Genomic DNA, 15895 nt, shown 5'->3' with positions numbered 1-15895 from the left:
GTTGGAATTTGGTGAAGTTGTCTGTTTTCATTGATTAATTGTAGGAATCCTGAAACCAGACCCATGTCACAGGCAGTTTTTTTCAATGTGTTTTTATTTTGTTGACCATCTATGAAATTCCGGACATCACTTTCATCCATTTCAAGAAAAGACTGATTGAAGTGTGGGTTACTAGCTTGGACATTTGATGTTTGGTCACTGGTTGTCTCATTCTGAGTTTCTGTGTTTTGTAAATTTTGTATTTCATTGTTTGGTGCCAATGTAACAGCAATATTTTCTGTGATTAGTGCAGAAATTGTGTGCTCTGACAATTCTGTGTCATCAACAGGTTGTATTATGTGGAGCAAAGCCTCAGATAACTCATCATCATAAATTTCACCCTCAATTTCAAGCATATCCTCCAAATCAGACCACGGACCCTCAAGGCGAAAATTTGGAACCTCGTCCATTTTCGAAAGCAAAATTGAAGCAGACGACAATAATGCATTTTTGAGATTTTAAATATAATAATTAAAAGAATGGTAGACACAAATATTTTCATTTTTATTTCATATTGCTTTAAAGAAATGATTGAAAACACAAACAGAACGTAAATACATAGTTCACACAAGGTCAAACAATACGTCATTGGAATGCGACTGCAATACACATTCTCTGAGGTCACGAAAGTTCATACACCAGCATTACACAAAAGTAGTCCGGTAGTGGGCGGAGCTTAAAGCAATATATGTATAGTATACAGATACAGCCTAGCGATATCTGTAGGGCTGTATCTGTATAGTAAGACACCCAATTGCAGGATAAATATATATATCTAGCACTGTAAAACGAATGTTGGTAAGAATATAAGATAGATGTTTAGTCAAACATCTTGACGACTCATTCTGCATAAAAGAGAAGAGAAAGATACCAAATGAGATATTCAAACGCATAAGTCAAGATTAACTGACGCCAAAAGACCACAAAATTAACAACAAGTTTACAAAGAAGAACATAGAAACTTAATACTAAGCAACACAAACCACGCCAACAACTGAGAATGATATCATATGCTTCAAGAGGGTAGAATTGTTCACGAGCATATTTCGATCAATGCAAAAAGGTTTGAAAAACAACAAACACCAGTTTATGCAAAGAGCTAACCTTGATTTCATGGAGTAAGTGATCTACAAAACTGATTTTACATTGTATATTTTTCCGTATTATGACGTCGCATTAATGCAATGACACATACCATTTAGTTTTACCAGATCTTCTGATTCCAATGGAGATCCGGGTCCTTTACTGTTGATAGCTGTGACTTTGAAGTAGAAATCTTCACCTTCCGTTAGATCTTTGACACTGAAATTGTATGTGGTGCCATCTACATTTCCAGCCTTTTCCCATGTTGACACATTAGCTAGTCGATATTCAATTAAGTATTTTGTTATTGAAGCACCACCATCAAGTTCAGGTGCTTTCCATGCAATGTCTACAGAACTCTCAGTTATATTACTTATTTCCATAGGCCCGACTGGTGCCGATAGTTCCGCTGTAATAAACATTTCAAAAGATTTGTTGAACTGAATTTTAACAAAGAATTAAAAAGTTATATTCATTTCCGAAACAGCTTGTTATGAAATCCTGTAATTAAATGTATTATAATGTATACATGTATATAGGTTTATTCTTACCGACCAGTTGCCATAATCTTGATCAGTGATTTGAGTATTTTATCATTTTAGAAATGGGTTTAACTTAGCAGTTTGGGAAATGATATTTTTAAATAATGAAATACATGTTTAAATATACACATTTATCATAAAGGACAGGGTTCTAAGACATCCGATACATCAGGGCATAGTAATTATAGAAAAAAAATATATATTATACGTACATTACGGGCGGTAAATCTTCCTATTGACTCCCTAATAGGTTCATTTGTACGAAGCAAAATCATAGACTATTTGTTTCATATCTATCTTTTATTCAGCGACTACCTACCGAACGCGAAATGAATGGCCCTAAGCTCCCTATTGTTGGCAAAATTTAAAACACAAAGGCAATGGTCACTATAAACAATGTTGATATAAGAATAGAAGATGATTCCATTAGGGGAAATTTAAGAGACATACACAGAGAAATCAGCAGACATCTTAAGTTTATTGAGTTGTCATCATGTTAGTATTTATGTAGACTGTGTATTGTTGTTTACAGTTTCTGTATAAAAATCAAAGTTTACAAGATAGTTGAAAAAGGCTTGGTCTTACATAATGTCGTTCAATTTCACGAAATATAACGAGTTTTTGATGATTTATATCTAGACCACAGACTGAACCTAAATGTTGATGAAACAACGATACGACAACGACGACGGAATCTATCAATTATCGGTTTATAAGTGTTATCATATTTGATCTCGCTTTCCAATTGTTATGTTTCGAGCGGAACTGGTGAGTCTTTTATAGACAAAACGCGTGTCTAGTGTATGTTTATACGTCTGGCATCGATGATGAGATTTTAAGATCTGGTCTTGGTAGTCATCTTATTGTATAAAGTTCCTCTCAACATAAGGAATTATTTAAGTACGTTAACCATTGCAAGTTTTGTCTTTCTATTACTTTTTTCAAGTCATAAGTCAACTTTCAGTAATATATCCATATGTTCAACTATTAGTCATAACGGCCATGCAGGTGAAGGAACATGATGTAAACTGTAATTTAGACATTCTTTTTGTCAATGGGTTTCCCATTAACTCAAGAAATTGCAGATTCAGAAAAAAAATATCCTTTTCTTTAGATATTATGAAACAGGATGAGATTATAAACAAATATTAAATTAAATATAAAAAATAACATAACAAATCTTTATGCAAAAATTACTTACGGATTAATTTTTCCAATTCTTCTGAAACTGAAAAACGTGAACATATTTTATTGTTAAATCAATGATATTTATTGTAAAATCATAGTTTTAGCCATTTGTTTTTAATTATTTCTGTAAGATACTGCATACAAATTATAATGTAACAAGTCAATATCTTCAAGCATGACTAAAAACAGTGTGAAAAACTGATTAAATGAGTGAATTTTTCAAGTCCAAGGACATAACTCTGCACAAAATTATCAGACCGAAACAAAATTTCGAACTTGATCTGTACAACTTGTCATGATAAAACTATATACCAATTATCAATCAATATCTTCGAGCATGATGAAAAAAGTGTGGAAAACACTTTAACATTAGATATGATTAATAGTTCTCTAAAATTAGATATGATGTAATACAGTGTATATCTATTTTCAAATTATAATCAAATATAATTAATAGTTCCAAATATTTTTTCTTTTATTTGTCACAAACTAATATAGATTTGTAACTTATCTATAAAATTTCAACAATTTTTATCTACACAATGTAATAAATTATAAACATTAATAAAAATAGATTATTATCTAATTAAAGGATTTCACTTCATAATTTTTTTATATATATATAGCATTCGGAAAATTAGTTTATACAAAAAATTCTTCAAATAATTTACCAAAGAATGTCTTTTAAAAAATGAGTTATCTCCCTTTGTACAGAAATATGGTTTAACATAGTACTCTAACATTAGATATGGTCCAGAGTTATGGTCCATAACTCTGGATTAAATCATCAGACCGGAACAAAATTCGAACTTGGTCTATAACTTGTCATTGTGAAACTATATACCAAATATCAAATCAATATCTTTAAGAACGAAGAAAAAAGTGTGGAAAACTGATTTGCCGCACTTACGGATGGACGGACGGACGGACAGACAGACGGACAGAGTGCAAACCTTAAGTCCACTTCGACTTCGTCGGTAGGGGACTAGAAGTCGAAGGGGACTAAAAAAGGAACAAGAAATGTGAATTTTATTTTTCGCAAAACCTGTCCCCTCGTTATTTTTAACAATAATAAAAGTAAGAGGCTAGAGTACATGTAGTTAACCAATGTTAAAATCTCATTAATCCATTCAGAAGATACATCTCAAGATATATTGATTGATTGATTGGTGTTAACGCCACTTTCAACACTATCGTGCTTTTCGTGGCGGTCAGTTTTAATTGGTTGATGTTCGGAGAGAACCACCTAAAAACAATTCAAGATAAAACACAAACATTCATGAACTTCAAAAGAAGCGAAACAGGGTGCGTTGACAGAGTAAGAGTTTCCTGCCATGCATGACTTAGGCTAAAAATGAAAATCAATGACAACGAAAACGATCCCGGGTTCTAAAATCTCAGTGATCATATGCTACAATCAAATTAAATTAAAACGAATGTCGTCAGGTCTTTAACGACCTCATTAATTCTATTGTAAAATTGATGTAAAAAAGAAAAATCTGATAAAACATGTCTTGATTATTATTCGAATAAATGTATGACTATTGTGGATATTCAAATATAACATTTTGAAAAAAATTTAGAATTGAACGAAAGGGTTACTAGTACTAGAAATAGAAACACGCTTCACGTATCAGTTTGTGTTTGTACAGGCCGAAAACATATTCGACACTGTTGGGGTGATTTAACGTAAATACTACACGGAAGTTCTTAAGAATTAAGTACAAATTCTTTAATTGTCCTGACCATGTGATCCACAGAGAGTAAAATATCAAACACTCATATCATTATAACATCTCAGAATCAGTACCTTTGGTTGACGATAACTGTATATACTGTAGATATATATGAACTTATTAAAAAATACATGGCTTATAATTTGTAAAGCCCGACGATCGTTTCGTGTACATCAGGCTTATCAGTGACGCTCTAATAAAAAAAAATAATTTGGAAGACCAAATGAAACACGAAGTTTGAGAGCATTGCAAGTGAACATTTCCGAAACTTTGTTCATACTACGGCTTATGAACAAACCAAAATGTCATCGAAACTTAAACGAGAGTTTACAAATCCATATATAACTATAACACACACCATTTTGGAATACATTACAGGCTCGCATTGGAGGTTGTGGCCAAACATATGTTTGAAATAAAATATGAAGAAGAGACAAAACATTGATTTCACTAGTTTTTATGCATAATTTTCATTTTTACTTTGTTAACATCTAAATATGATATCTGTTTGTGTAGTTTTAATGGAACTCAGTTATAATTGTTTTTTAACTACATGTATATTTTGTTAAAATCATTTAGTTTAAACGTTTTTCTTTGAATATCGTTTGAATACCCCTGCTTGTTCTTTTCTTAATATTTAAATTGTTTCGGAAATTGTAATTTAATTTTGTTTGAATACACGTTTTAAAGGATTGTGGTGTAAATATATAAGACAAACTATTTATAGAACGTCATAAATTACAAAATAAGTCTCACAGATAAATTTTTGGACATGGCAGATATGATGCTTCTTTACTTGTGTACTTTATTACCATATGATTACACTTCCCGATACCATTTAGACTCAATGTTATTGTCATATAAATGTACCTTGGTTTTCTCCATTGTTTTTGGTTTTTCTCTTTTTTCTTCGTTTCCAAACATAAATGAAAATTGGAACGGCCACTAACGCCGAAACTCCGACTATTAAAGCAGCTCTGAAATCATTTGAAGAAGTTGTAATTAAATTATCATTAAAGAGCCTATATACCGTACCTAGTATCTGTGTTAAATTCCTTTAAAAGGGAAGCGGAAGATATCAAAGGGAAGTTCAAACTAATAAATAAAAGATAAACTGACAACGCCATGTTAAAAAATGAAAAGAGGACAAAAAAAATACCAACACTGTACAAAACACAACATAGAGAACTAAAACCTAAGCAACATGAACCCTATCAAAAACTGGAGGAGATGTCATGTGTCAAAAAGGATAATCTGACCCTGCTCCACATGTGTTATATATCACATTGCTCCGATTAATAGTCATCTCAAGACCAAGAGAAAATTAACAAGTTGGAATTAAGAATGTCTGAATTTTTTTTATCCAACCATTATACAAGTAGGATTTATATATATATTGTGGACTAAAATAAGATATCGTTTATGTCATAAATATCATAATCTCCTTTTTTATGTATCTGTCATTCAATTTTCAATCTGACTTTATTTCAATTGTCACTTTAGGAGCACAGAGCATAAGGGGTGTCCTTAAATTTTTCATTGCATCAATTATATGAAATCATTACCAAAATCTAAGCCATCGTAATTCATCAAATCTGATTACACATTTCTATATGTTGATAGGCCGAAACGAATAGAACGCGACTGTTATATAGTGTGAGGTTTAGATAGCTATAAAACCAGGTTTAATCTACCATTTTCTACAAAAGGAAATGCCTGTACCTAGTCAGTAATATAACAGTTGTTTTTCATTAGTTTGATGTGTTTGCGCTTTTGATTTTGCCATTTGATAAAGGACGTTTCGTTTTGAGATTTTCTTGGAGTTCGGTATTTTTGTTATTTTACTTTTTACATGTGAAATATTGATGAAAGGTGAATAAAATGGCGTTCCAAACTGTCTGAAAGTTATTCATATTATATGCCTTTGATTCTGACCATTTAAAATCTGAACTGACATAGACCCAGAGTCTTACTCAAAAACTGAAATAAATCTTTTTATGAATAGCCTTTAATTAATATGAAAAGCAAAGAAGCAAACTGTGTTGTTCATTATTCATTAGCATATGCTGTCTAAGCAAATTTAAACAAGTATGATTATGCATTTGTGTGTGTGTGTGTGTGTGTGTGTGTGTATCTCTTGTCCAAAACATGATGTATATTGCAAATAGTGCTAAATTAAAACAAGAAAAAAGCTTGAACTGCCAACTGATGCTCGCCGAACTTCACATTGTGAGAAAACATTTTTATTTCAAGGTTTCAAAGTATGCTTAACGGGAACAGAAACTTCACGGATAAACAGTTGTTTTTCTCGGAGGCGTAATCTTACAGATATAGGAGCAGGACAGATAAAATAAAATAGATAAACTAAATATATACAGTAGATGGAATATTCATAGTAAATAAACTGTTAAAAAAGAAATTTCTAGACTAAAACAAAATACACTATTTTGATAATAAGACAATAACTTGAGACAAAAATAATGAAAGACTCCTTACTTACATTTCACCTTCAGAAAATTGACTTTTACCAGTTGACACATTTGAATGTGTTGTACTTATGTCTGCAATCAAATGAACAGTCAAGTAATAATATATTTGGCTGCTAGAACAGAGCCATCACAAACCACATTTTTGAATTAAATGTTTTCAGTCCTCTTGAACATAAACAATAAGAAAAGTCCCTATTTTCCCCCCTCCCCCTTTCCCTGAAAAGAAAACGGTCCCCTGACGAGCCAGGCGTATCCGGTTTGTAGGAAAACGATTTATTTATTAGTTGTTTTTGGTTTTGAATAAGCTTTTAATAAGTGAGAGTAATCTTAGATCGGCACTTTGTATTAAATGTCTTTTTCTGAGCTGTTTTGTTTTATGCCTCGTGGTGATCTGTAGGGTCAAATCATTTCCAACTGATTTGTACAATTTGTTCTTATGTTGTGCTGTTACACCTCTGTCCAAGGTTAGAAGAGGGTTAAACGCTCACAAACATGTTTAAATCCGCCACATTCTATATATGCCTGTCCCAATTCAAGAGCGTGTTCCTCTATGGTGTTTCGTTGATTGCTGTTTCTGGTATTTATTTTTCTTTTATAGTCTTTGGCAAAAATCAGGCCGTTGCTTTTTCGTTTGAATTGTTTTGCATTTTGAAATTTTGACTATTCTTGGCCTTTAATAGCTGACCATACGGTATGGGTATTGTTCAATGCTGAAGGCAGTAGGGTTACTTAGAGTTGCCTTCATAATTTGGACTATGGTGGACAGTTGTTTTATTGACAAGCAGACCACACCTTATTTAAGAACAAATATGTTCAGGCAAACAAATAATAGTCATAATGATATTTTTATAAGTCCAAATAATGTATGTGTTGTATCAGTTATTAGTAATGCCTACAACAGATTTTTTATATCATTTTAGATTTTTGTTTGCAAAAGCTGTGTTGAAGTGGTAGAGTAGAGAAGTCACCGCTGGAAAAACAAAGTCTTTTGAACACCCCTTAAAGAGTAAATACTGCTATTTGCATAAAACATAACAATTAAAAATAAGTCATTAAACACAAAGTCTAGCACTACTAATAACAAGAGTGCACACGCTGAAATGTCTCGCCTTCTTTACTAATCATTGATATTATGTTGATAGTTCTAAATATCAAGCTTTACTACAACTATCACATAAACTTAACATGATCCAAGAAAATGAGGTCAAGGTCATATAAACCAAACAAGAAATACATGTACACCTTACAATCATTCAATTCACTAAATATAGTTGACCTATTGCTTATAGTTTCTAAGATACAGACTTAATCAAGAAAACTAAACATTGACTAATGAACCATGAAAATGAGGTCAAGGTCAGATGAACCATGTCAGGCAGACATGTACAGCTTGCAATCCTTCCATACAACAAATATAGTTGACCTATTGCTTATAGTAATAGAAAAACAGACCAAAACACAAAAACTTAACACTGAGCTATGAACCGTGAAAATGAGGTCAAGGTCAAATAAAAGCGGCCAGACTGGCATGTACATCATAAAATATTTCCATACACCAAATATAGTTGACCTATTGCATTTAGTATTACAAAAAAAGACCAAAACTCAAAAATTTAACATTGACCACTGAACCATGAAAATGAGGTCAAGGTCAGATGACACCTGCCAGCTAGACATGTACACCTCACAATCATTCCATACACCAAATATAGTAGACCTATTGCATACAGTATAAGAAAAACAGACCAAAACACAAAAACTTAACTATTACCACTGAACCATGAAAATGAGGTCATGGTCAGATGACACCTGCTAGTTGGACATGTACACCTTACAGTCCTTCCATACACCGAATATGCTAGACCTATTGCTTCTAGTATCTGAGATATGGTTTTGACCACCAAAACTTAACCTTGTTCACTGATCCATGAAATGAGGTCGAGGTCAAGTGAAAACTATCTGACGGGCATGAGGACTTTGCAAGGTACGCACATACCAAACATAGTTATCCTATTACTCATTATAAGAGAGAAATTAACATTACAAAATTTTTTTTTCAAGTAGTCACTGAACCATGAAAATGAGGTCATGGACAATGGACATGTGACAGTCGGAAAATTCGTAACATAAGGCATCTATACACAAAGTATGAAGCATCCAGGTCTTCCACCTTCTAAAATACAAAGTTTTTAAGAAGTGAGCTAACGCTGCCGCCGCCGCCGTAGCCGCCGCCGCCGCCGCCGGATCACTATCCCTATGTCGAGCTTTCTGCGACAAAAGTCACAGGCTCGACAAAAACTAAACTGAATTAGTGGTAGTTGAAAATTACTGTATTTTGTTTTTTTTTATATGTTGGGGAAATGTCCCATAGTCTCATTATTGTATACGTTACATTTCTTTTTATTCCTATTAAACAGATGCAAGCATAACACAATGACAGGTTTTTAGCAACTTTCAATTTTTTTTAGACATTTTAATCTACGATATTTACATTAGTACAAATAGAAAGTACGAACTTTGAATCATTGTTATTATTAAAGGAGTAGATCTTGATTGAAGATATTTGATAATTCCTATACAATTTATTCATGTTTTTGTAGAGTTTCCGGGCAATCTATTTTTACATGTTGAATAGACGGTAGTCTATTTTTGAGGACTGCATGGTTGTTTGAAGATGGCCTTCGGTTTTGTATGTTGTTTGTTTGATAATTTATCATTGATCTATGACCCACATTTAATTGTATACATCTCTTTATGTTTACTGTTTTTTTGTGTCATTGAAGCTTACCACACACTACCTCTGTTTAACATATCTTTAAAGGTACTGAAATAGATGTTTATTTTTTTTTGTAGTGAACTATCTCAATGATATTCATCAACACCCTATGTTAACCATATCATATCTATCAGACTCCTATGTATTAAGTGCTTGTACTTACACGTGAAAACATCCTCTTCCAGTAGAAATTTAATTTCACCAATTGTTACACCATACACACAGGCATACGAAACATTAAGATCTGATTTAGTCAAATTTTGTATAATTAAAGTGTATCCATCTCCTGAAACCTTTCCGTCATATTTTTTATTAGATCGTCCTGTTTTGACATCTATAAACAGTGTGCGTTGTTGTGGAGTGTACTGATCCCATCCTGAATCTTGTGGACAGCAGTTTGACACATTGCAAAATAATGTCACGTTGTGTCCATACTCCGTAACCTTTCCAATAACTGTCCATTCCAAAACACCTAAAACTTGTTAAGTTTATTTCTTCTTTACAAAGGGGTTTATTTTGCGTAACATAGTAAAGATATAAAAACAATAACAATATCGAAGTTAAAGCTATAGGACATAATGTCAGACAGACTTACTCCTCGCAACAAATTGACAAAACTTAAATTGTTGACATAATATCATCGTGTGGATCTTATAGTGTTATATGTCTACTTCTGAAAAAAAATGAAGATAGCTATATATTTAATATGCAAGTGCATTGGTCTTTCTCCCTTTACAACTATAATACGAGATTTTTACACTCTACGAGTTTTTGTCAGAACTACACTGTTCAATCTCCACACTCCCATTGGATTGTAATAGTTTATGATAAACGGGACGATTTCAACTTCCCAGTTATCAATTTCCCATTTCTCAGCAGTAACATACCCTCTGCCCCTTCGTATGGTGTTTACATATCTCAATTGATACGTTATTCTCGTGCTTGTTCACACTATACGGACTTCATATACAGGAGTGTGCTCCTTACGCAGAAACTGCTCCAACAAAGTTATGAGGAAGACAGATTAAAAATGACACTCCGTAAATTTTACGGACACCATCACCAATTGGTTGATCCATTCGATGTGTCTTTGTCCAAACTAACTAAGGACATTTTTACCACGTGTTAGATTATGGTTTGTCATTACGTCGTCTGATCTTTTAATTACCGAACGTGACTTATTCCCGATTGTGACTGTTTTGCTGAGTGTGAAACCGCATTGCTATAAGACGTGTCACGGTACCTTTCTATCCCAAATTCATGTATTTTATTTTGATGTTATATTTGTTGTTCTCGTCGGATTTTGTCAAATGTCTTAACGTCTTGTCTGTTATATTCGTGTGTTATGGTAAAGATAATTAATCACCCCCTTCATTTATTGGATTTTAGTTTGGTTTAATGAAATTTATACGATATATTTGGTTTACAGTTTGATTCAGAAGAAACACCGACATAGCTAGATAATACAATTAATTATCTAATCACTACCATTTGATATTAATAAGTATTGTAATTTTCATTGTTATTAATAAATGTAATGTCAGTATTACAAATCTAATCTTTTATCAATCCTAATCCTATCTTATTTTTGGGAAATATTTTTACAAATTCAATTGTGACGTCACTTTGTGTGTTTTTTTTAGAATTTCAAATGTGACGTCACTTTGTGCGTTGATGCTTTGGCTAAATTGGCTGTGTATTTTTTTATGTGTTGGATTAAGTTGTTTTATGTAATGTATCCGTTTTTATTCTGTAGTTAATCCCCACTTTAGTTTTATCATGTATATCTATTATTTAGTCATTTTATAAAATTTACTGTTTGCAAAATTATAAATTATTTTAAATGATAAGGATGTTCTTGTCCGTGGAAGAAAACTCTGGCCGTGTTGGGCGCAACTTTTTGGAAGTTTTGGTCCTCGGTGCTCGCCAGCTTTGTACTTGTTTTGGCTTTCAAACTTTTTTCATCTGAGCGTCACTGGTTGGTCTTGTGTGGACGAGACGCGCGTCTGGCGTATTAAATTTTAAGCCTAGTACCTTTTGTTAGCTATTATTCGTGTGTTTCTTTGTCCTATATGTTCTTCCATTTATTTGTATTGTGGTCCTGTCATGTGATGTTGTCGTTTTGGTGTTGTGTTTGACGTTGCCATAAAAGCGGGAGTTTTGACATGCCACAAAACCAGGTTCAACTCACCATTTTTTTCTTAAAATGTCCTGTACCAAGTCAGGAAAATGGTCATTGTTATATTATAGTTCTTTTCTCTGTGTGTTACATTTTAATGTTGTGTTTTTGTTGTGTCGTTGTTCTCATCTTATATTTGATGCGTTTCCCTCAGTTTTAGTTTGTAACCCGGACTTGTTTTTATCTCTATCGATTTATGAGTTTTCGAACAGCGGTATACTTCTGTTGCCTTTATTTATTCATCTTGTTAGTTTAGAGAAAAAATATTTTTATAGTGTTGCATCTCTACTATTTTCAAGGTATTTTTTCTGTAGATAATTGTTATCAAAATTATCTTAGTAGTACTATGCTTAAATTGTTTACATGGCGTTTCAATCGATGAGCAATTCTTAGCAAATCCAGCACTCCAGAATTAAGGATATTAAACAGTTAAAAATCAATGATCTATCTCCATCTAAGTCGCATGTCTATTAAAAAAAACAATCGAATTAAGAGTTACTCTTCGGGTACTTAATTCGATTCCTATATAACTTTTTGTCTCAATCAAATGTTCATGATATTGCACTTTTAAACTTCATATTCAATTTCCAAACAGTGAGGAAAGTGGGAAATACATCATTATAGATTCACACGATGATATATCTATATCGAAGTAACACTATGCCTTTGAGATGAAAACCATTCATAAATGCCCTGTTCCTTTACTTTATGTTTTGTCAAGTGTATATATGTATATCAAGACGGGTGCCATAAGTGGAGCAGGATCTTCTAACCATTCCGGTTCACATGAGATCACCCCCAGTTATTGGTTGGGGTCTTTAGGTAATGTTTTTGTGAACTTCTTCGTCTGTTCATGGGGTTGTCGGTTTCTTGCGACTTTATGAGTTTTGAAAGCCACCTTGGTGCCTTTTGTCTCTTTTTTTATTCAATTAGAGGATGCTCTAATAATTAACTGTCTTTCGACTCATGGGTTGCTATCCGGTTAAAGAAAATGGATAGTTCTCTATCATACATATTTCTTCACAGGGAAGGCCTAAACAATTATCCAGAAATGACTAATACAATAATACTTTTAACATTCGTTTTACTACTTTTACTGATTTTAGGTCTCTAAGTAATAAGCTGGTACCATTTTATGACGTTTTTGAATTTGATTTTTTTTAATCAGAATATGACTTTTTAATATGAAATGAAATGTATTTCAATGTATCCAGTTTAATGAGACTAGTTTGTATTATATTGATGAACTTTGCTACTATTTTTTTTTTAACTTGAACATATCAATTAGTACTGCAAAAATTTAGGATGGTAGTGGGTAGTGACCATCATTAAGACACATAGACAAGAACAAATGCATATGTTCCGTGCGGTATTTATATTGCTTATCTTACAAAGGTTACCAGTATTCACGTATAACAGAAAGGTGATGAGTAATGGATTGGAAACCATATCACAAGCCGCTTGAAACCAAATTTAAATGATGCTTTGATTCGTTGTTGATGAGAAAATATGACACAAATTTCATTTATAGACATCATAAGAATATACAAATATTCGGTTAACAGGCGGCTGATGAATAACTGATCTCAAAACCTATTTCATTGACATGATTGAAGACATACTAATATAATATAAATATTAGGAGATGTGGTATGATTGCCAATGAGACAACTCTCCACAAGAGACCAAATGACATCAAAGTTAACAACTATAGTTAACCGTTCGGCCTTCAACAAGGCGCAAAACCAATACCGGATAGTCAGCTATAAAAGGCCCCGAAATGTCAAATGTAAAACAATTCCAACGAGACAACTAACGGCCAGATTTATGTACAAAAATAATGAACGAAAAACAAATATGATATACAGCAACAAACGACAACCACTGAATTACAGGCTCCCGGCTAAGAACAGGCATATACAGAATGTGGCGAGGATACACTAGTTTGAAGACCCAATCTTCCCCTAACCTGTGACAGTGGTGTAACAGTACAACATAAGAACAAACTACCAAAATCAGTCATATAAAGCTTGATATCAAATTCAAAGTAAAATTCATTAGAAAAAATGCGACGAAAATTCTACAGCATGGTATTTTGACTAGGTAAAGTGTTGTTTGTAACAATTGTTATTGATGGTGGTTTATGTACTATCCTGTAATATCCGATATATTTAGTGATTCCTTTTATCCTGTTAATGTGTTGCTGTATATGAGAGAATATGTAAAAATTCTTTTAACAAAACGTTTTGAATCGATAAATATGAAAACGCGTTATCCTGTATAGCAATATCATGGGAATCGGAACAAAATTCTGGAAGCTCTTCTTTGCGGACCCTAAAATAATTGCGACACAAATATCAAACATAGCCATTATGCGAAGAAATAGATAAGTATTTAGGAAGCAGGAATCTGATGAACAAAGATTGTGAATACCCATCACACGGTACTGCATTCACAAATGAAGCTTATTACATTTGATATCTGTAAGTTCTATAAAATGCGACTAAATGTCTTGGGATGACCAACGAACGGACAAACATAGACCTCTTTTTTTGTAAAGTGCCAATAAACAGAAGTAAGCCACCTCGTTAAAAATGTATGTGTTTGATTTAATTAAGGTATTAGAAATCCAAATATTTTACCATATTCTCAACATTTAGCGTTTTTTGTAAACTTGCATTATGCAGATTTGTGACTACGTGAAAAAATTATATATACAATAACCATTTAATTACCTTGACATAAACGACAGTTAATCAGAATCCACAATGGTAGTAAATACTTCATATCTTACAAATTTCTGGAAAATAATATAGATTATAAATATAAATCAATTACTTTAAAAAAGCAATTGTAAACGGTCTTTCCCCTCTGAAAACATGATTGGTTGGTTTGATTTGTTTGTTTGTTTGTTTGTTTGTTTTGTTTGTTTGTTTGTTTGTTTGTTTGTTTGTTTGTTTGTTTGTTTGTTTTGTTCAATGCATGTTTTAACGTCTTCCAGTCAATTGTTCACATTACAAGGAGAGAGGAAGAAAAAAAAACCACAAGTAATAGAAAGAAACAGGTTTAATAGCCCCCCCCCCCCCGCCCCCTAAATAAAAAGTCCATATTATTGTGTTGGTTAAGTTTCTATATTTAGTTTGGAAAGTTTTTATTCTATTCTAGGTCCCGCGCGCGACTTTGTCTCGAGCCAGATTGTGGCGTCACGTGACGACACTTTATAGTACCGAAAACTTTTTTATTTCTTTTTAGGTGGAGACGTTGGACAGACAACATGTATAGCGACGGAATACACACAATGTATTTCTTTTGTCATTGTAGGTAATTGACGTTTTGATCACATTTCACGAGCAGTGCATGCTTTGGATTTAATTGATCCGGTGTAACTTTAAAACACGTTTATCGATTATTTTCATACAATGTACATTTTTCAGTAGCAGTTTGTAACATAGATTTGTATTTTTTATCTATGAGCAGACATTTTAGTGTAGGATTTCACTGAGATTTACGGAGCTAGCAAGCGATTTTTACGGCATTGAAATTTCTTTTCTCTACGAAAATTCTTGGGAGGTAGTTGCACAACGTTGTCAAAATACGACGAACTACATGTATACCCTAGTGGCTGCAAAGTTTGGGGTCGATTGGACATGTAGTTTTAGTACAGTAGCGGACACAAGAGTTTGGTCAATTTTTTTCGAGAAGAATTGTAATAACAATATTAAAAACCAATTGTTCAGAGAACAATTGAAGGTCTTTCCACCCAGAAAGATCTTTTTTGATATGAAAATATTAAAATTCGGTTTAAAATGTCATTTCTAGCGTCAAATGATAGCTTATTGTACGCTGATTCCAAAAATATATGG

The 15895-nt window shown here is 32.8% G+C and overlaps 2 protein-coding genes and 2 long non-coding RNA genes across 5 annotated transcripts in view; 1 reads left to right on the top strand and 3 right to left on the bottom strand.

The window, feature by feature from the left end:
* LOC127720208 (uncharacterized) overlaps positions 1 to 15895 on the bottom strand; it is a 220975-nt gene that overhangs the window by 133078 nt on the left and 72002 nt on the right. The window lies entirely within an intron of this gene.
* LOC127720209 (uncharacterized) overlaps positions 1 to 15895 on the bottom strand; it is a 190474-nt gene that overhangs the window by 133215 nt on the left and 41364 nt on the right. The window lies entirely within an intron of this gene.
* Positions 1 to 15895, top strand: part of LOC127720212 (uncharacterized) — a 72811-nt gene that overhangs the window by 31970 nt on the left and 24946 nt on the right. The gene's annotated exons all lie outside the window — the stretch shown is intronic.
* Positions 1 to 15895, bottom strand: part of LOC127720206 (uncharacterized) — a 106186-nt gene that overhangs the window by 86920 nt on the left and 3371 nt on the right. For both annotated transcript variants that reach the window (XM_052226681.1, XM_052226682.1), the window contains exons 2-7: positions 14768 to 14832; positions 10017 to 10331; positions 7089 to 7149; positions 5459 to 5565; positions 2866 to 2892; positions 1235 to 1531 (exon numbers count right to left, since the gene is read on the bottom strand). In XM_052226681.1, coding sequence (XP_052082641.1) covers positions 1235 to 1531; positions 2866 to 2892; positions 5459 to 5565; positions 7089 to 7149; positions 10017 to 10331; positions 14768 to 14819 — 859 coding nt within the window. In that variant the 5' untranslated portion in view covers positions 14820 to 14832. The remainder of the gene's footprint in view (positions 1 to 1234; positions 1532 to 2865; positions 2893 to 5458; positions 5566 to 7088; positions 7150 to 10016; positions 10332 to 14767; positions 14833 to 15895) is intronic.

Source organism: Mytilus californianus, unplaced genomic scaffold (assembly GCF_021869535.1).
Source record: "Mytilus californianus isolate M0D057914Y unplaced genomic scaffold, xbMytCali1.0.p SCAF_11, whole genome shotgun sequence".
In the NCBI taxonomy this organism is placed as follows: domain Eukaryota; kingdom Metazoa; phylum Mollusca; class Bivalvia; order Mytilida; family Mytilidae; genus Mytilus; species Mytilus californianus.
The sequence above is the reverse complement of the archived record's forward strand: the minus strand, read 5'-3'. Positions and strand labels throughout refer to the sequence as shown.